The 21,193-nt window shown below is 36.3% G+C and overlaps 1 protein-coding gene and 1 non-coding gene across 9 annotated transcripts in view; one reads left to right on the forward strand and one right to left on the reverse strand.

Annotated features, from left to right (window-relative positions):
• Positions 1–21,193, reverse strand: part of ARHGAP42 (Rho GTPase activating protein 42) — a 314,994-nt gene that overhangs the window by 88,453 nt on the left and 205,348 nt on the right. For all 8 annotated transcript variants that reach the window (XM_046017388.1, XM_046017387.1, XM_046017393.1 and 5 more), the window contains 2 exons: positions 15,610–15,711; positions 830–940 (listed from right to left, as the gene is read on the reverse strand). In XM_046017388.1, coding sequence (XP_045873344.1) covers positions 830–940; positions 15,610–15,711 — 213 coding nt within the window. The remainder of the gene's footprint in view (positions 1–829; positions 941–15,609; positions 15,712–21,193) is intronic.
• Positions 17,044–17,147, forward strand: LOC123950152. Its single transcript, XR_006820151.1, has one exon. It is a non-coding gene; the product is annotated as a U6 spliceosomal RNA (small nuclear RNA).

Below are 21,193 nucleotides of genomic sequence, written 5' to 3' on the forward strand. Positions count from 1 at the left end.
TCATAGGGAAGTCAGGCAGATTGCAGGCTTGCAAGGAAGTGGAAGGGAACAAAGGGATAAATATAACCTTATGTTTTCTCCTTTCACCTAAAAGTTTAGTCAATAGGTCACTTTAGTGGTGAGCTATATTTACTTAGGTATAGATATAATGTGAACCCTTTTCATTTTTTAATATTTCCATTAATAAACTATTTTTTTTAAAGATTTTTATTTATTTATTTGTCAGAGAGAGAGAGAGAGCGAGCACAGGCAGACAGAGTGGCAGGCAGAGACAGAGAGAGAAGCAGGCTCCCCGCCGAGCACGGAGCCCGATGTGGGACTCGATCCCAGGACGCTGGGATCATGACCTGAGCCGAAGGCAGCCGCTTAACCAACTGAGCCACCCAGGCGTCCCTCCATTAATAAACTATTTTTAAGAGCAATTTTAGGTGTATATAAAAATTGAGTAGAAAATATAAAGAGCTCTCATAAGTTCCTTCAACCTCCAACACAGTTTCCCCCATTATTAACATTAGTGTGGTACATTTGTTACAAATGAAAACCCAAGATTGATAGATTATTATTAACTAACCTCCATATTTACATTAGGGTTTACCCTTTTCATTGTATATTCTGTAGTTCTGACAAATGTATAATGACATGTATTCACTAGTATAGTATCATATAGGATAGTTCCACTACCCTAATAGTGCTCTATCCTTCACCTAGTAGCCTTCCTCTACACCTCCCTTTTTGTTTTTAAAAATCACATGTCCAATAGAAAAACATTACAAATTTTGTTTTCATAGGCTGTGTTGAGCGACTATTTTGTAGGGAAACTGAAACTTACCGGTTCAACAAATTCAAACTTCTTTTTTTCTTGAACCTCTTGAATTTTAAAGACATACTCTAGTGATGCTTCATAAAAATTTTGATGTTCTCGGTCAATCTGTGTATCTGCCTAGAGAGTAAAAAAGAGGCAAATCATGACACAAAGAGTAATCATTGATAGTTCTATAGAGAAAAGGGCTCAAATCCTATTCTATTTCAAATTTTTTTATTAAAAATTAAGTTCTACAAAAAGTTTCAATATAGCAATTATTATGCTTTGAACATACAGAGACAAGGAAAACACTGTCCTTGCCCACAGAATTTATATGGTATGGAATGTGAATAAGAGAGGCAGGATAAGCATACAACATTCACCATAAAAAATCTAAAGAAGGAATATTAATATATATGGACATCTATGGAATCATAGAAAAAGAAAATTCAGAAAGAAAATGGTGGTGGTATATGTTGAATCTTGAGATGAACAACTGGCAGTGAATAGGGAAACACAAAAAGTAAAGAGGCATGAAAGATACTGACAGAGTTTGTTTACAGAGTAAAAAAGTAGAGGATAGGAAGGTGAATGAAGTAAGGTTGATATCATACTGTAAAAAAATCTTAGATACTTTATAACAAATTTGGATTTTTACTGAGGGAGAATCATTTGAGAATATTCAGTAGAGTCATATCATTAGGTAAAGTCTCAGAAAGAGAATACTGATAGTAGAGCCCCCCCCACAAAAAACAATTAAATAGTTCTAACTTAATGAATCATGCTTTATCAATGTTATGCACATTTATTATGCATAACTGCAATAAGGTTCTATTGATGAAGTATGAGAAAGTGTTATTGAGATAATTTTCTCTCTCTCTTTTTTTTTGATGTTGCCTCTCCTTCATGCCTACTATCATCTTCTGAGGTCCTCTTTAAAACTGATCTTAATTTAGTAGAGAATCATAATTTTACTTTTCTTTCCCAGTTTTGTACTTTTCACTGCCAGTTGATATTACCAAGAGCAGATGAAAAGAAAAGAATGGGCTCTCTGGAGTACCCACCAACAATAATTTGGGACTAGAAAATGTTTGGAGCCATTTACAATGATAATTTCACATAGAAAAGCTTTAAAAAAGATAAAATTAGGTTTGTCGGCTTGAACATCATCATAGCATATTAAAATTTCATTTGAAATACCTTTAGTAATAATTATTTACTATTAATTTATTTATATAAATAAAAATAATCCAATATTATTAGTAACTCATTAGAGATTTTTAAAGCTGGGAATTCCAAGTTTCCAAACTAATATACAAACGAACATATAAATCAGGTAGGAAATTTGAACCAGAAGCTTCTCGGCTCCCAGAAGACAGTTTAGGATATATATACGTATATATATTTTCTTCTTATCACTGTTAGAAGAATACAGTATTTACAGAATGAATGGTAAGGAGGTATAGGTGGTGATATGCTCAATGTTTAACAACTGAGTCTTTGGTGGGAATGCCTGATTTGCAGTCTATGCTGGTTTCTGTGGTGTAAATATTTCCAAAATAGCCAATTCCAAACCACAAACCTAACATCACTGAATGTGGAAGTTAGGAAGAGATAAGAAAATCAGCTCTCCAAAAGAAAGCTCCAGTACAACACTGGGTGTAAACCATCTGAGAATGTTTTCAATCTCAGGGAGAAAAATCTATGCCACAAGTTACCTTTGAAGTTTTTCTTTACTTTAAAAAATAACGACATTGATTGTAGAGACTAGCACATGGGAACAAACTAAAATCTTGAGACACCTTTACAGCATAGATGTCTACTTGTGGTCAACAAAACTGTGAAGACCTAAATGCTCTCCACTGAAAGGTCTGTTTACAAGGCCAGTCCTTGCTGGTATCTGGGAGTGTGGATTTCAGGAGGGTACCTACCACCCTAACAGGAAAGAGTAGCTCCCTGTGCCTAAATTGTGCCAACAATATGATTTATTACATACACCTGTTTTCCTTCCGGGAGTCTAGAATTTAAGGATACGACAAGCAGAGAGTACCTATGTGACCAGCCCCCATAAAAACTATGGGCACTGGGTCTGTAATGAGCCTCTAATAGACAACATTTTTACATGTGCTGTCACAACTGATGGCTGTGGGAATTAAGCATGTTCTATCCATCTCCACTGAGAGAGGACTCTTGCAAGTTTGTGTCTGATTTCCTTCAGTCTTCATTCTATGCACTTCTGTTGATTTTTCTTTGTATCTTTTCACTGTAATAAATCATAGCAGTGAGTCCTCCTAGCAAATCACCAAACCTAGGAGTGGTCTTGACCTTAGGACCCTGACCTAAGAATATTAAGTTATTTCCTCAGAAACTTATTGGCCACACACAATCCCATGTCATCAAAAGATAGGGAGTGGGAGCACAAAGGGGAATAAAAGAAAATAAATGCTCTTATTGTTTGTCAGTAATGCAGGTTTTCCATCATTTCCAATCTACAAAACTATATTCAATACACCAAACCTGCTTTGAAGAGTCATCCAGAATATACAGAGCTTAAGAAATACTATAGCTTAAATACTTTCCAGTATGAAATTTAGAAAAACATTCTTTTATTTACAGTAACTCCCTCTGGCACTTAAGCTCATAGCATGTGGTTCACTAGAAGTTACTTGCTCATACATCCAGTAACAACTGTTGCTATGTATTCTGTACTGGATCAGTAGGATAACCATGTAACTTATTGTCCCAACTTTTAAAATTGAGAGGGAGCAATAGGAATATTTATGCCAGAACAATACGTATAAACTGCCATTTATAAGATGAAGGGGACAGTAAAGTCATCTTGCTAAAAAAAAGAAACAAGTTAATTTCTTAAGAAAACCATATAGTTCTCAGATACATAAATTCTCCCCCAGCTCAAATTAGCTACCTACGTCAACTTAAGATAAAGAAAATAGTTCCATGTGACATTTGTCAAATTACCTCCAGAGGAGAAAGAATTTAAGGTGGACCCTGAAAAATGAAGAGGTTTACAGTAGGTGGAAATAAAAGGAGAGGAGTTTGAGAGAGGGAATAGAGTCAAGAAAGTTATGTTTCAGAAGACTGCCAGGTTTGGAATAATAAGAAATGAGAGTAAAGGCATAAGATAGAATGAGTGCAAACTTCATCATGTAAACAGGACAAAAGCTAAAGCTTAAGGAAGATGTTCATTTGTCAAAGCAGCATTTCAAGAAGATTAAAGTGAGGACAGTGTAGAATATTTTGATGATAACAGGGTGCATGTGATGACAAATGACCACTTATTTGATAGGGGTAAAGGTGTTTATATATCCCAGTAAGAAGGAGAAATTGAAAGATGTGGGTATGAGAAGCAAGGCGGGAGGAAAACTTAAAGATATTTTTGATAACAAGAGATAATACCAGCATTAATTGAGAATTAAATAAATGAGAAACAGAAGCAAATTTGAGAAAATCAGGATGGGGAATTTCCCACATTCACCAAGAATTGATAGTCTGAAGTCCTGGGAACCAGCAATAGGCAGTGCAGGTGGTCGGGTATGATGAAATCTTGACTAAGGAGATAGTCATTAAAATACTACAGGCAGTACAGAAGAAGAGATTTCAGGGACACATATGCTATAACAATAGAGACATAAACATAGAATCTAAGGGATTCCCTTCATTTAGGAGGTGGGGATAAAAGGAACCTGTTGAAAGACTGTATTACTGATAATTGGACCCTTTTTCTCCTCTGTTTTCTTTTCCAGATTATAAAAGAAATATATATTCATTATTGTGAGTTTACTCATTATTCATTATTAAAACATAAATATAAAAATAAGAATTATAATCCTACCATTTATATTTTGATATGTAACACACAACAAACTTAAACAAACCTGACTAATACTGCATATTCTGATTTAAACTCTTACTTTTTCCCCCCACTTTATCTAATGAGTATTTTTCAATATCTTTAAATAATTTGCAAATAGAACCTTTTACAGCCATGTTACGCTCCATTTTCGCCAAGTTATATTGGCATATTTATTCCAATTATTCATTTGTGCCACTTCAGATGTTTCTAAATTTTTACCATGTAATTCTTGCATCAACATATTTATACAATTTATTGTTTTGCTCATGACTGATAATTCCCCTTAAATAAATTCTGGCCAGTATAATCATTTTAATTATCTTGCACATTTAAACTTTGTTGAAATAAGTTGCCAAATTTACCTTAGGATTGACTGAATGAATTTATGTTCCCACTAGAAAAACAAAAGTGTACTGTTTGCCACACCTTCAGTATGCATATTATATTCTCATAAGTTACAATAATATCCTGCTGCAATTACTAAACTGCATTGTTAATATGTGTGACATTGAAACTTACAGTATTTACATAAAAAAGAAACTTAAAATTCTTCTTATGGTTTATATTTCTTCTTTGATGAAATATACTTTTATATTCTCTTTAAAATTTTTAAATTTTAACTCCATTTAACATATAGTGTTACATTAGTTTCAGGTGTAAAATATAGTGATTCAGCAACACAGTACTCATCAAATGAGTGCACTCCTTAATCCCTATCACCTATCTAACCCATCTTCCCCCTCACCTCCCCTGTGGTAACCATCAATTTGTTCTCTATAATTAAGAGCTTGCTTGAATCTTGGTTTCTTTCTCTCTCTTTCACCCTTGCTCTTTGTTTTCTTTTAAAGGTTTTTATTTATTTCCAGTTAACATACAGTGTATCAGACAGTGATTCAACACTTCCATACATCTTTGTTTCTTAAGTTCCAAATATTAAGTGAAGTCATATGGTATTTGTCTTTCTCTAACTGAATTATTTCACTTAATATTATAGTCCCTACCTCCATCTTCATTGGTGGGAATGCTAAGATTGCATTCTTTTTTATGACTGAATATTCCATTACACACACACACACACACACACACACACACACACACACACTACTTCTTTATCTGTTCATCTATTGATAGACACTTCGGTTGCTCCCATATACTGGCTATTGTATATAATTCTGCAATAAACACAAGGGTGCATGTATCCCTTTGAATTAGTGTTTTTATATTCTTTGGGTAAATACCCAGTAGCCTAATAACTGGATCATAAGATAGTTCTATTTTTAACTTTTTGAAAAATCTCCATCCATGGCTACATCATATTTGTGTTCCCACCAATAATGCAAGAGAGTTCCTTTGTCTCCATAACTCACCAAAACTTGTTTTTTAAGATTTTTCTTTTAGCCATTCTGACAGGATTGAGGTGAAATCACATTATAGTTTTGATTTGCATATCCCTCATGGTAAGTGATGATGTGAATCTTTTCATGTTTCTGTTAGCCATCTGTATGTTTTCTTTGGAAAAATGTTCATGTCTTCAGTCCATTTTCAAATGGATTATTTGGGTTTTAGGTGTTGAGTTTTACACCTAAAAATACAAATCAAAACCACAATGAGATATCACCTCACACCAGTCAGAATGGCTAAAATTAACAAGTCAGGAAATGACAGATGCTGGCGAGGATGTGGAGAAAGGGGAACCCTCCTCCACTGTTGGTGGGAATGCAAGCTGGTGCAACCACTCTGGAAAACAGCATGGAGGTTCCTCAAAATGTTGAAAATAGAACTACCCTATGACCCAGCAATTGCACTACTGGGTATTTACCCTAAAGATACAAACATAGTGATCCGAAGGGGCACGTGTACCCGAATGTTTATAGCAGCAATGTCTACAATAGCCAGACTATGGAAAGAACCTAGATGTCCATCAACAGATGAATGGATAAAGAAGATGTGGTATATATACACAATGGAATACTATGCAGCCATCAAAAGAAATGAAATCTTGCCATTTGCGACGACGTGGATGGAACTAGAGCGTATCATGCTTAGTGAAATAAGTCAATCGGAGAAAGACAACTATATCATATCCCCCTGATATGAGGACATGGAGAAGCAACATAGGGGGATAGGGGGATAGGAGAAGAATCAATGAAACAAGATGGGATTGGGAGGGAGACAAACCATAAATGACTCTTAATCTCACAAAACAAACTGGGGGTTGCTGGGGGGAGGTGGGATTGGGAGAGGGGGAGCGGGCTATGGACATTGGGGAGGGGAGGCGAACCATAAGAGACTATGGACTCTGAAAAACAACCTGAGGGTTTTGAAGGGTCAGGGGTGGGAGGTTGGGGCAACCTGAGGGTTTTGAAGGGTCAGGGGTGGGAGGTTGGGGGAACAGGTGGTGGGTAATGGGGAGGGCACGTTTTGCATGGAGCACTGGGTGTTGTGCAAAAAGAATGAATACTGTTACGCTGAAAAAATAAATAAAATGGGAAAAAAAAAAAACTCATTTTGGATACCAACCCTTTATCAGATATGCCATTTGCAAACATCTTCTCCCATTCTGTAGGTTCCCTTTAGTTTGGTTGTTTGGTTGTTTCCTTCACTGTGAAGGAACTTTTTATTTTTGCTGTAATCCAAATAGTCTATTTTTGCTTTGTTTCTCTTGCCTCAGGAGACATCTAGAAAAATGTTGTTATAGCCAAAGTCAGATAATTATATCTGTGCTCCCTTCTAGGATTTTCATGGTGTCAGTTCTCACATTTAGGTCTTTAATCCATTTTGAATTTATTTTTGTGTATTCAAGAAAGTGGTCCAGTTTTCCCAGCACCGTTTGTAAAAAGAGATGATCTTTTTCCCATTGGACATTCTGTCCTCCTTTGTAAAGACTAACTGACCATATAACTGTGGGTTTATTTCTAGGTTTTTATTTTGTTCCATTGACCTATGTGTCTATTTTTGGACCGGTACCTGTTTTGATTACTATAGCTTTGTAGTATAACTTAAAGTCTGGAATTGTGATACTTCCAAAGCTTTTGTTTTCTTTTTCAAGATTACTGACTATTTAGAGTCTTTCATGTTTCCATACAAATTTTAGGAAAATTTGCCCTATTATTTTCTGTGAAAAATGCTGTTCGTATCTTGAGAGAGATTGCACTGAATGTGTAGATTGTTTTGGGTAGTATAGATATACTAAAAACATTTGTTCTTCCAATCGATGAGCATAGAATGTCTTCTCATTTCTTTCTGTCATTTTTTTCTGTCAATTTCTTTCATCAGCATTTTGAGTTTTTAGAGTACAGGTCTGTCATCTCTTTGGTTAGGTTAATTCCTAGGTATCTTATTATTTTTGGTGCAATTGTAAATGAGACTGTTTTCTTAATTTCTCTTTCTGCTGCTTCATCATTGGTGTACAGAAATGAAACAGATTTCTGTACATTAATTTTATATCCTGTGACTTTATTGAATTTATCAGTTCTAGCATCCAATTTGGATGCCTTTTATTTCTTTTTGTTGTCTGATTGCTCTGGCTATGACTTCCAGTACTATGTTGAATAAAAGTGGTCAGAGTAGACATCCTCATCTTGTTTTTGATCTTAGAGGAAAATCTCTGTTTTTTTTCCCCATAAAGGATAACACTTGCTGTTGATTTTTAATATACAGCCTTTATTATGTTGAGGTATAGTCCCTCTAACCCTACTTTGTTCAAGATTTTTATCATCAGTGAGTGTTTACTATGTCAAATGATTTTTCTGCATCCACTGAAATGGTCATATGGTTCTTATACTTTCTTTTATTGATGTGGTTTATCACATTGGTTGAATTATGAATACTGAACCAGCCTTGCATCCCAGGAATAAATTCCACTCAGTTGTGGGAAATGATTTTTAATGTATGGCTTCTGTTTGCTAGTATTTTGTTGAGGATATCCTCAACTATGTTCATCAGAGATACTGGCTTGTAGTTCTTTTTTTCGCTTGTGGCGTCTTTATCTAGTTTTGGTATCTGGGTAATGCTGGCCTCCATGAATGAATCTGGAAGTTTTCCTTCCTTTTCTATTTTTTTGAAATAGTTTGAGAAGAATAGGTATTAACTCTTCTTTAAATGTTTGGTAGAATTCGCCTGTGAAGCCATCTTGTATTAGACTTTTGGCTTTGGGAATTTTTTGACTACTTATTTGGTTTGTTTGTTGGTTATCAATCTCTTCAAATTTTCTATTTCTTGCTGGTTCAGTTTGGTAAGTTATATGTTGCTAGGAGTTTATCCATTTCTTCCACGTTGTCCAACTTGTTAGCATATAGTTTTTTAATACTATTCTCTTATTATTGTTTGTATTCTGTGGTGTCAGTTTTTATCTCTCCCCTCTCATTTGTGATTTTGTCTGAGTAGTTTCTCTTTTTTTCTTGATAAGTCTGGCTAGAGGTTTATCAATTTTATTGATTTTTTTAAAGAACTAGCTTCTGGTTTCATAGATCTGTTCTAGTGGGTTTTTGTTGTTGTTGTTGTTGTTTCTGTATCAATTTCTGCTCTAAGCTTCATTATTTCCTTCTTTTTGTTGATTTTGTCTATTGTTCTTTCTCTAGCTTCTGTAGCCATAATATTAGGTTGTTTGAGATTTTTCTTACTTCTTTAGGTAGACCTGTATGTTTGTTGTATCCCAAAGGTTTTGAAGCATTGCATTTTCTCTTTTTCTTTCTTTCTTATTTTTTATTCTTTTTCTTTTTTCTTCCATGTGCTTTTTCATTTCTTCTTTGGTTTCTTGGTTAACCCATTCATTATTTAGTAGCATGTTATTTAACCCCCATGCATGGATGGTCTTTCCAAATTATTTCTGTGGTTGACTTCTAGTTTCATAGAGTCGTGTTTAGAAAGATGCATGGTAAGAATTTGATCTTTTTGAATTTGTTGAGGCTTCTTTTGTAGCCTAATATGTGATTTATCCTGGAGAATGTTCCATGTGCACTTGAAAAGAATGTGCATTCTGCTGTTTTAGGATGGAATGTTGTGAATGTGAAATCCGTCTGCTCCAGTGTGTCATTCAAAGCCATTGTTTCCTTACTGATTTTCTGTTTAGATGGTTTGTGTTTTGATATAAGTGGATGTTGAAGTCCCCTACTATTACTGTATTATCATCAATTAGTTCCTTTATGTTTGTTATTAACCATTTTATGTAACCGGGTAGATAAATATTTACAATTGTTATATCCTCTTGTTGGATTGTTCTTTATTAGTATTTAGTGTCTTTCCTTCTCCCTTTTTACACTATTTGTTTTAAAGTTTACTTTAAATATAAGTACCAATATAAGTATTGCTACTCCAGCCTCCTTTTGACATCCATTTGCATGATAGATGTTTCCCCAAACCCTCACTTTCAATCTGTAGGAGTCTTTAGCTCTAAAATGAATCTCTCATAGGCAGCATATTGATGAGTCTTGCTTTTTTATCCATTCTGTCACAATGTCTTTTGATAGTGTGCATTTAGACCATTTATATTCAAAGTAATTATTTATAGATATATTTATTGCCATTCTATTACCTGTTCTGTGGTTGTTTCTGAAGACTTTCTCTGATCCTTTGTCTTTCTCTCTTTCATGGTTTGCTGGTTTTCTATGGTTTTATTTGGATACCTTTCTCTTTATTCCTTGTATACATGTTAGTGGTTTTTGATTTGTGCTTATCATTAGGCTTGTATATAACACCTTCCATATACAGTAGTCTGTATTAAGATGAACCTCTTGTTCTCCTCATGTTTTAGGTATATGGTGCCATGTTTTACAACCTTTTATTTTGTGGGTCCTTGACTGTTACTCTATAAACAATATTCATTTTTACTTTTTTTTCTCCTTCCTTCATACTTTTTGTTTGTTTTTGTTTCCTTCCTTCATATTCCTACTTATGGTCTTTCCTTTCCACTCAGAGTACCCCCTTCAATATTTCTTGCAGGATCACAAACTCTCTAGTTTTTATTTGTCTCGAAAACTCTTTATCTCCCCTTTTCTGAATGATAGCTTTGCTGTTAGAGTACTCTTGGCAGCACATTTTTCCCATGCAGCATCATGAATATATCTTACCACTTCCTTTTGGCTTAGAAAGTTTCGTTGAAAATTTCCACGATAGCCTTAAGGGGTTTTCCCTTGTATGTAATTGTCTTCTTTTCTCTTGCTTCTTTATTTTTTTTTTAATCACTGTATTTTCTTTCTTTTTTTTTTTTTTTTTAATCACAATATGTCTTGGTGTGGATCTGCCTTTTTTTTTTTTTTTTTTTAAACTTTGTTGGGGGCTCTTTGTGTCTTCTAGATCTAGGTATCTGTTTCCTTTTCAGACAGGGAAATTTTTAGCTATCATTGAATTTCAAATAAATTTTCTGCCTCCTTTTTCTCTCTTTTGTCACTTCCATAATAGAGTTATTAAGTGTGATGGAGTCACTAATTTTCCTAACTCTATTCTTATTTTGCATAGTTCTTTTTTCTATTTTTGGAGTAACTGCTTGATTACCTTCTATTACTCTGACCTCAAGGTCATTAATTTGTTCCTCTGCTTCTTCCACCCTGCTATTTATTCCATCAAGTGTGTTTTTCATTTCATTTATTGAGTCCTTTATCTCTGCTATGTTATTTCTTATCTACATGTTAAGGGTCTCACTGATGCCTTCTACTCCTTTTTGAAGCATAGCAAGTATCTTTATGATTACCACTTTAAATTCTCTCTCAGTCATGTAACTTAAATCTGCCTCACTTAGATCTTTGGACATGGCCTTAGATCTCTCATCCCATTCTTTCATCTGGGACAAGTTCCTCTGTCTTCTCATTTTGTTTAAGTCTCTGGGACTATGTTAGGAAAGACATTTACATCTCCTGTTCTTTGGAGTAATGGCCTTATAAAGAAGAGGTCCTATAGTGCCCCCTTGTAGTGTCCCCTATTTCCCAGGGCCCGGCACCTCTGGGATTATCTCCAATGTGTGCTTAATGTGCTCTGTTCTTGTGTCTTGGCTGCTTTATCCTTCAGACCAGTTATCTGCAGAGGCTCTCTTTGCCTTTCCAGGCCATGTTTGGTCCCTAGTCTGAATGTGGTGCCTTTCAACTAGGTATGTTCTGGTCTGCTTGTGAAATGAGACATACTGCCACTGCCACTAGAACCTAGGCTCCACAAAGTTCCTGCATCCGGAGATGCAGTGTTGGCAGGATTTTGGCTGACCTGCAGGTGGGGGCCTGCAATTCTGGGACCAAGGCAAGCATGACTGGGAAAGGTGGTTCCACAAGGGGATAGGGAGAGCATCCACCCTGCAGTGGTTCCCACATGTGGCCCTGTGCTTAAGCTGAGGGGCAGGGGAGGGAAATGGCACCTGCCATTTCTTTTGTTCTGGGAGGGGTCTCTTTGTGAATGCTGCCTCTTTGGCACATATTCCGAGATAAACAAATAACCTCCTCAGTGGGTGACCCAGGTGCTCTTCAGATCACTGTTTCCACGTTGTATGCCCACAAGCTGTTTACCCTGCCTTCTCTCCAAGAGCAATCCCAATGCTGCCAGCATCTCCCTGAGCCAAGCCTGCTGACCATTAGAACTTCAGGCCTTAAGCCCCATGGTTGCCAGAACTTGCGAAATTCAAAATTCAGTTCCTCTCGCTTTCTAAGCCAATTGCTGTGGGGATCCATTTCTCTATTGTGCTCCCCTCCCCCCTCATGCGTTAGTTTGTCTCTCTCACCCTTCTCACCAACTGTGGCTACCCCTACCACAATGGCCATGATCTTTTTCTCTCCCAAACTGTGTTTTTGCACTTTCTACCTTCTTTGTTGTGACCTCTTCTCTCCCTTTAGTTGTGGAGTTTTTTTCTGCATGTCTCTGGGTCAATTTCTGGGTATTTAGCATGATGTGATAGCTATCTATTTGATTCATGGGATGAGGCAAACCTAGGTAGGGTCCTCCTATTCTGCCACCATCTTCCCCTCCATTTTCTGCTCTTTCCACTTCTTACTTCATATTTTTCATTGAAGACCTTTTCACACTGATTTGCAAATGCAACTTGTATATAAGAGATAGTAATCCTGTGTCATTTGTTGTACAAATTCCCTAATACTTAGCCTTTTAATTTGATATATTTTGAAATAAAGATTATTTTGATGCATTCTGGTCTTTCTACATTTCCTTTATGTGATCTCTTCCTGTTATTTCATACTTAGAAAGACATTGTCCAATTACAAATCAAATATTACTTCTTTTCATTCACTATAAAGTCTATAATCTTAACAACTCTGGTTCTAATTCTGCTTACTCCAATGACCCATCTATATGATGGCCTTGTAGCTTTATCAGCACAAACTGACCCCTAATTCAGTCCTGAAAATGGACAACCACTTATTTTCCATGAACAAATCAACAAGGATTCCTCTCTACAGGTGAGAAGGCACAGAGCAATCTTTCTGAAAAAAATAAGCAGAGTGCTGACAGAAGAATCAGAGCTGCTCTGGAAAGGAAGAGAGGTTACAGAATTAAACACATGTATGGTAGCATCTCCCTAAAATAGGTTTGATTCCTGGAAGGGCAGAGGGAAAAAACAAAACAAAACAGGCACATTCTTCCTTGGCTACATTCCATGCTCTGAGAAGCCACTCTGGCACAATTTGTATTGTGGGCTATGGCTCCTGGAAAAGAAGTATGTGCCCGCATGTGTGGGGCAAGTAGAGAATGCTGCTAATCATACTATAGGTTTTTCCAGGCTCCAAGTAAATATAGAACCAGAACAGATATTATTTTCTACCATAGCCTAAGCAATTGAGGGTCACTGATAAGTTAATATTAAATATAGAGTTAGGTTATCAAGGAAAACTGAAGTATATCCTCTAAAGGGTTTTAAAATTAAGATAAAGTTAGCACGTGCTTGATGATTTAAGCAATGTCTAAGTGTGGTCTCTCATATTCACCAAGAATCTGAAAAACATATACCCATTAGAGACCCTAAAAAGCACCACTGCTTTAGAGGCATTGTATTTTTAAAATTGCACCTGGCCATAGCCCTTGGCATGGCAAATAGTGGTGTATTAGTGATAATTAGGCGAGACTTTATTCACCAGATTATATCTATGCAATGCATTCTTTCCTAGGTTTGTTGTAGTGTAATGCCCAAAGAGGTACATGAGCATTTAAGAAGTTTGGAACCTGTGAACATAATATTAGGTTACAACATAGTACTTCATAAGATTAGATATGTCTATGAAAACTCAAAATATGACTTTTCTTTTTTTTTTTAAGATTTTATTTATTTATTTGACAGAGATCACAAGTAGGCAGAGAGGCAGGCAGAGAGAGAGAGGAGGAAGCAGGCTCCCTGCCGAGCAGAGAGACTGATGTAAGGCTAGATCCCAGGACTCTGGGATCATGACCTGAGCGAAGGCAGAGGCTTTAACCCACTGAGCCACCCAGGTGCCCCAAAATATGACTTTTCTTTTTCTTTTTTTTTTTTCTTTTAAGGATTTTTATTTATTTATTTGTCAGAGAGAGAGAGAGAGAGCGAGTGCGCACGAGCACAGGCAGACAGAGTGGCAGGCAGAGACAGAGAGAGAAGCAGGCTCCCCGCCGAGCACGGAGCCCAATGTGGGACTCGATCCCAGAACGCTGGGATCATGACCTGAGCCGAAGGCAGCCGCTTAACCAACTGAGCCACCCAGGCGTCCCAAAATATGACTTTTCTTAATGATAGTTTTTCTTCATCTCAATTTAGCCAGAAATTCTTTCCCTCAGCACAAATTGGATATTAATATATCCTATTTTAATAATAGGCACTAATAACAAGATATTATTTATCATGAACACATGTTCAAATAACAAATATTCCAAATATTAAACTTTAAAAAAAATGTTTTTTAATGAAGAAATTCAGCCCCCTCAATAAGAACATAAGAGTACAGAAAAAAAGAAACAGAAGTAAAAACAACCTCCCATGCCTTTTGACTCCAGCTCACTGCATCCAAATTCTAACTTGTCAAGTATGCCTGGTGGGTAAATGTGGAGGTAAGGTAAATAAAAAAAGGAATAAGGAAAACAGAACCAGGCTGAATTTGATAAGCAGTTCAGTAAGGTTTGTGCCTTTACTAGAAAGATTAAGAGGAGGCATTTGAAAGAGGTTCTTAACTATGATATGGAGAAGTAGAGAGAGAAGAGAAAGAAGATACTGGAAGAGACTCGGCACAGAATAAGATTCCTTGCAAAGGTCTGGAGTAAGGAGCAACCAGTGAACTAGCTCAACAACTCCCAACCATGCTGGGTTTGATGTCCATGCACTGTGCTTCAAGATTTTATTGATGCCAAGATCATAATGGCAAGAGGGTCCAATTTTTTTTTTAAATGTAGCTCATCACTGTACTGCAACTGTACTATGACTTAGTAAAAGAACTACTCAATTTTATTAGTTATAGTTAAAACTACCAATGAGAATAAATATTTCAGAAAAAAGAAGAAATTGACTGTTTAAACACATAGAGGTTAAAATTTCTGCTGATTTGTTTTTTAAGAAAAATGATAGAAATTTTATTTTATTTTTTAATTTTTTTTAGAGATTTTAAAACGTGTAATTTTGTATCTGTTTTACACCTAATACAAAAACAACACCTTAAAAGTAGATATTTTTAAAAAGCTATTCCATCAATTTGGTAGGTCCTGCCTTTGAAAATATACCCAAGGAGGAAAAAAAAATATTTATTTCATTCTTTCTCATCATTGCAGGAAATGACTAATCTTTTACTTGGAACTGTTAATATTAAGGGTCATAAAGCATGTGAAATGTTCAGACACAGTGTCTATCCATTGTAAGTGCTCAATTAACTCCTTTTATCATTTTTTTATTATAGAGTAGCAGATTCTGAGATACTACCACCTTTGGAAATTTGGACATCACATGACTTAGTGCTAATGTCCTGTTCACAATTCAAGTGGAAAAGCTTACCTCTTGCAAATGAGATTCCTTTTTCTTTGCAGATAAATTTAAATGTTTATCAAGAATAGAGTAGTACTTTTCACTCTCCTTGTCAAACTTCTTCTTTCCATCCTAGGAGATGACAATAACAACAAAACATTCTAATTCAAGAATAAAACTGATTTTTTAACATTCCCATCAAATGTCCAATACAAGTATTTAATAAAGATTTAGTGAGCTCCAACTAAGCACAAAACTTGATGGAGTATGAAAAAGAATGTGAAACAAGTAATTTGAATATGTATTCAAATACGTATTCAAATATATTCAAATATTCTCAAAGAAGTTCATGGAACTACATAGTATGGAGGGAGGCATGCTGGCTATAGTAGAATCCCTCTGAGAACTTTATAATTGATTGTTAACATGAGATTCTGATCTAGTAAGTCTGAGATAGGGCCAAGAGAAAATGTCTCATTTATGCTTTTTGGTTGTGTCAGTGAGTTAATATGTGACCAGTCTGGAGAACTGCTCACACAGACTCTTTTCAAGGAACCATTTCACAGCTACAAAAAGATACCTGATATTTCAAATAATTCATTCTTGATGGTGAAAATGTACTTCTAAAAGCTGGTAGCATGAAATAATGAAATAAAATGTTTCAAAGTCAAACCAAAAAGATTAGCAACATCTTTATCATATACTTATCATAACTATAATAGCTGACCTTTGCTTTTCCCTAAAATTTCCCAAAATTACATTGATTTATAGGGAAAACTGTAATCAGGCTGGCCTTTTGTGGAAGAGGAGGACAACTCTACATTTCATCCTGTGGCACACTCTTATACAAATGCAAATGGAATAAAATCCTGGGCAGATAAACTTCTCCATCTATAATTATGTTATCCACCAGGCAAAGGTTTTTCTTTTGTTTTGTTTTGTTTTTAAAATTTACTTACTTATTTGAGAGAGAGTGAGCCCAAGTGGGAGGGGCAGAGGAAGAGGAACAGAGAATCTCAAGCAGACTCTGCACTGAGCATAGACACCATCACAGGGCCCTTGAGATCATGACCTGAACCAAAACCGAAAGTAAGATGCTCAACAGACTGAGCTACCCAGGTGTCCCAAACCAGGCAAGTTTGTTTTTGTTTTTGTTTTTTGTTTTTTCCATTTATGAGTCCATATGAAGTAAATACTAGGTAATCAGACTCATAAAATTCATTGGCCAAAGAAGTACTGTTACTGGCTTTTATTTTAGTGTTTCTGGAAGTGTAATGCCCGAACCACTTTAATAACAGTCGGTATTTTTAAGCCTATTCAAAATATAAATTCCTATTTCCACCATCCAGAGGTTTGGGAATTATTATTTTTAGCAAGCTCTATGATTATTATACATAATGCTTTACTTCATTATTTGCTTAAGTATTTGAAAGAGTTTAATAAAAAAATAATAGTTAGATATGAGCTCAATTCACAGCAGCACATACTAAAATTAGAACAATACAAAGAAGGTTAGCACGGCTTCTGTGCAAGGATGAACACAAATTTATGAAGCGTGTCATACTTTGGGGGAATAGCAAATAACAGGCTTCCAGTTAGGGAATAAATTAAGTCACAGGGATGAAAGGTACAGCATTAGTATATAGACAATGGTACTATAACACTGTTGTATAGTGACAGATGGTGGCTACATTTGTGGTGAGCTTAGCATACTGTATATAGTTGTCAAATCATTATGTTGCACACGTGAAACTAATATAACACTGTGTTGTACATCAGTAGAAAAACCAAACCATGAAAGACAGTGGACTCAGAGAAACAAACTAAGGGTTTTGGAAGGGATGAGGTGGGGGGATGGGTGAGCCTGGTGGTAGGTATTAAGGAGGGCACATATTGCATGGAGCACTGGGTGTTTATGTAAACAATGAATCTTGGAACACTACATCAAAAACTAATGAGTGTATTTTATGGTGACTAATATAACAATAAATAAATACATATATATTTGGAAAAAAAGAAAATTTTAAGAAAATAGATGGATAATTGTACAGAGGGACAGGAGAAGAAGAGGAGGAAAGGAGAAAGGGATAAGAGAAGCAGGGCTCTCGCCTGTTTTTCACATTATCTGAGGTTGTCAGACTGAGATTCATAGATCCAAGTAATTCTATTTTGATTCACTGGCACCTTTGATATTTTTAACCCACTTAGGATCTAGTTCCAAATATGGAACTTTAGAAGGATAACTGATAAAATTACACTGAATGGGAAGAGCAAGTAGGATTGTACTGCAAAAATTCAAGTCACTTTTGGACCATTTAAGAAGAACTAATATGTTTGTAAATTCAACTACTAGACCTATAAATGAGAAAATTCAAAATCTCCAAAGGATTTTCATTACATAAGGACAAAACGTGGTCCTACTAGGAGAAACACAATTAAAAAAAAAAAAAAAAGAAGTGGCATTCACATTAAAAAAAAAAAAAAGTCTACTGAGAAACTCACATTACAAAATGTGGAGTAGCAGACCAAAAAGGAAGCAGGGAAGTCCAAGGTTCAGGAAGAGAAGAGCTTGTCCTCTCTACAGTTGTAACAAGATACCTGGGTGAACGTTTCACCATTTACTCAGTGGAGTTCACTTTTTTATCTAGCATTTCATGCACACAATTGACCTGCCCAGTCAACCTGTCAAAAAGGCTCTCTCACTAGCACTTTTGAGCTCCTTTTCTTTTTTCTCTCCTGGCTATCTCTCCTTTGACATAAATGCTCATTTCTTCCAATTTCTACATATTCAAGTTACAACCACTTTTAGTATCCAACTCATACAGGCCTCATTCACAAGTCCTTTCCATCAACTCTTTCTCCCTTTTGAATGCTCATAGAGCTTTATACATGGGTTTCTCACGGTGTTCATGTCTGAAACTGTAGCAGAGAAATTTATGTATATACCCTATCCCCTTTCAAACTGAATATTTGAGAGAGTGCTCAATAAATATTTAATGAAAAAGTGAAATTCTTCCTCTTATTACATTGGGCACCACAGTCCCTCACAGATATTCCATTTGTTTAAAAACAAACAAACAAACAAACAAACAAAAAACCAATATCCATGATACCAGGGACAATTCCACACAAATATTTTAACTCAATCCCAATGTGCACAAATACTAGGGGGGCCAACCAGTTGCATTATAGTATAGTACACAAGACTGATTCACTTTTATCTTATGCTAGGGGACATAAAATTCTTTGCTATGCATAGAAGAAACTGGGAAAAGATGAAGAGAACACAGCTGCAGTGACAACACTAGTATCTTTGTTTTCAGTTGAGTGTTTGATGGCATTTTTGGAAACATTAATTCAGTGCCAACATGTCAGCATTCCTGGTAATATAAAAATCATTCCCAGAGCACTTCCTGGACTCTTTTTGGTTTTTTTGTTTTGTTTTGTTTTTTTATTTCCTGGACTCTTATTCAAACCCTAGTGCTTCACAGCATTAGGCCAGCAAAAAAAAAGATCTACTCAAAGATTCCAGTGATGTAGAAAACAAAAACACACTTAGATATAGCATAAAATTAAAGAGCTGAGTAGGCCACAAGAAGGACAACTATAATGTGGGGAAGCATGTTCTTAAAATCAAAGAGCATTTCTCCTTGAAATTCACATCTGTCCCAAAAGCCATGATATACTCCTCATGGAAGACAAGTCTCATATGGACTTACTCATTTAACACCATACAGCTACACTTATTCTTTGAGTTCTGGATATCAAGCTAAAAATTTGCTCTGAAACAAATGCTGCAGACAGAAGGGAAAAATACCCATGAGTCTTTATTAAATGCTGTATATAATTCCTGTCTCATTGTCACAGCATGATTCAAAAAGGGAGACTCCACTATAGTGTTACATTTTCAGTAAATCCAGTTAACGGTCTTTGGACTAGGTAATCATTTAAAATGAAGTCATATATATGTACGTATATATGTGTGATGTTTGGATGCATGTCAATATATGTATTATAAAATTTAAAAGGAGATCATCCAAAAAAGCAAATTATTCCCCAAACCCAATTTTAGCTGGCAAAAGTATAAGGTAAATTCTGGATCTGCAATCATTCTGCTTTCCAAATAACACTAAATTTACTCTAAGCACAGTGGCCATATTATATCTTAGCTTCTAAGATTAGCAACAGTGGTTATGCCACACTCTCACTTTACACAGAAAAGTAAGGAATGGGAGGGAAACTCCAAGTGTCAATTTTACTCCAAATCTGTATATAGCGAAAAAAAAAGTCAAATAATTATAAAAACTATAGATCTACCATACAGATAAAAAACATGAAATTATACATAATTGTTAAGAGAAGGCCAAACCAATCCCTTCCAATAACCACAAGAGGGTACCAAGGATGAAGAACAGAATCTACCACAACATTTAGAAAATCACAAATATAAATTCTCAAAATGTTATCTAATTGCATTTTTTTCTATAGAAGACCACTGCAAAGTTTTGTTTAAACAATGTCAGCAATGTTTATTTTAATGTTGCCATGATATAAATTATTAAAAAAAAAAGTTTAAAAAAATAATATATTTCATTTTTTTTAAAAAATGGAGCACATGGGGCACTTAGGTGTCTTAGTAAGTTAAGCATCCAATTCTTGATTTCAGCTCAAGTAATCATCACAGGGTGTGAGATGAAGTCCCACTTCGGGCTCCACACGGGCATGGAGTCTGCTTAAGATTCTCTCTCTCCTTCTACTCCCCATCCTGCTCTCACTCTTTCTCTCCAAAAAAAAAAAAAAAAAGTAAAAAGAAAACGAAAGTCGGAGTCAAGATGGCGGGGAAGTAGGAGGAGGCACCATTTCAACCTGTACCCTAAAGTGAGCTGATTACCTACCAAAGAACTCTGACCACCCATGAAATCAGCCTGAGATCAGAATTATACACGTCTGGATCTCTACAGGAGCAGAAGACGCCAGTGGCAGGTAAAGCCGGCCAGAGTGTCGGACTGATATCAGAAGATAAACAAAAGGGGGAGGGAGCCACCAGAGGTGACTGATTGGAAAGTAATACACCAATACGAGAGTGCCCTGCATCTGGGGACCAGCATTAACTTGGAGTCTGGTTGAAAGCACTCAAAAAACAAAGAGCAAAGGATCGCTGGGGGGAAATAGTGGGAACTTGGGCGGTTAGGGTCAGGGACCTAAGTCCCAGGACCCAGGACAGCCTCCACTGGCGCTGAGCCAGAGAGAGTATGGCGGAGAAATCAGGTCTCGTCCCTGAGCCAACAGTGCACCTGACCTGCGAGCGAAACCGAGAACGAGTGGGGTCTGGATCCCATGAGGGGCTGGGAACCTGGCCAGACCACAATCCTGAAACACGAGTGTCCCACACCCTCCCTTGGGAGAGGTGCTCATAGGCGCTAGCCTGGAGCTCTGGCATCCTTTAAAACCAGACATTCCCAGCCCGGGACAGCGGGAAAATCTCAGTGTGCCATCTCTGCTCCGAACCTCTCTGGCGGTCTGGAGCTACCTAGACAGCCACCACTGCCCTGGTTTTGGGTACAACGAGGAGCTCCAGCATCCCCAGGGACAGTGACTCAGAACCGACTCTGCC

The sequence above is a fragment of the Meles meles genome, chromosome 8, assembly GCF_922984935.1.
Source record: "Meles meles chromosome 8, mMelMel3.1 paternal haplotype, whole genome shotgun sequence".
NCBI lineage: Eukaryota > Metazoa > Chordata > Mammalia > Carnivora > Mustelidae > Meles > Meles meles.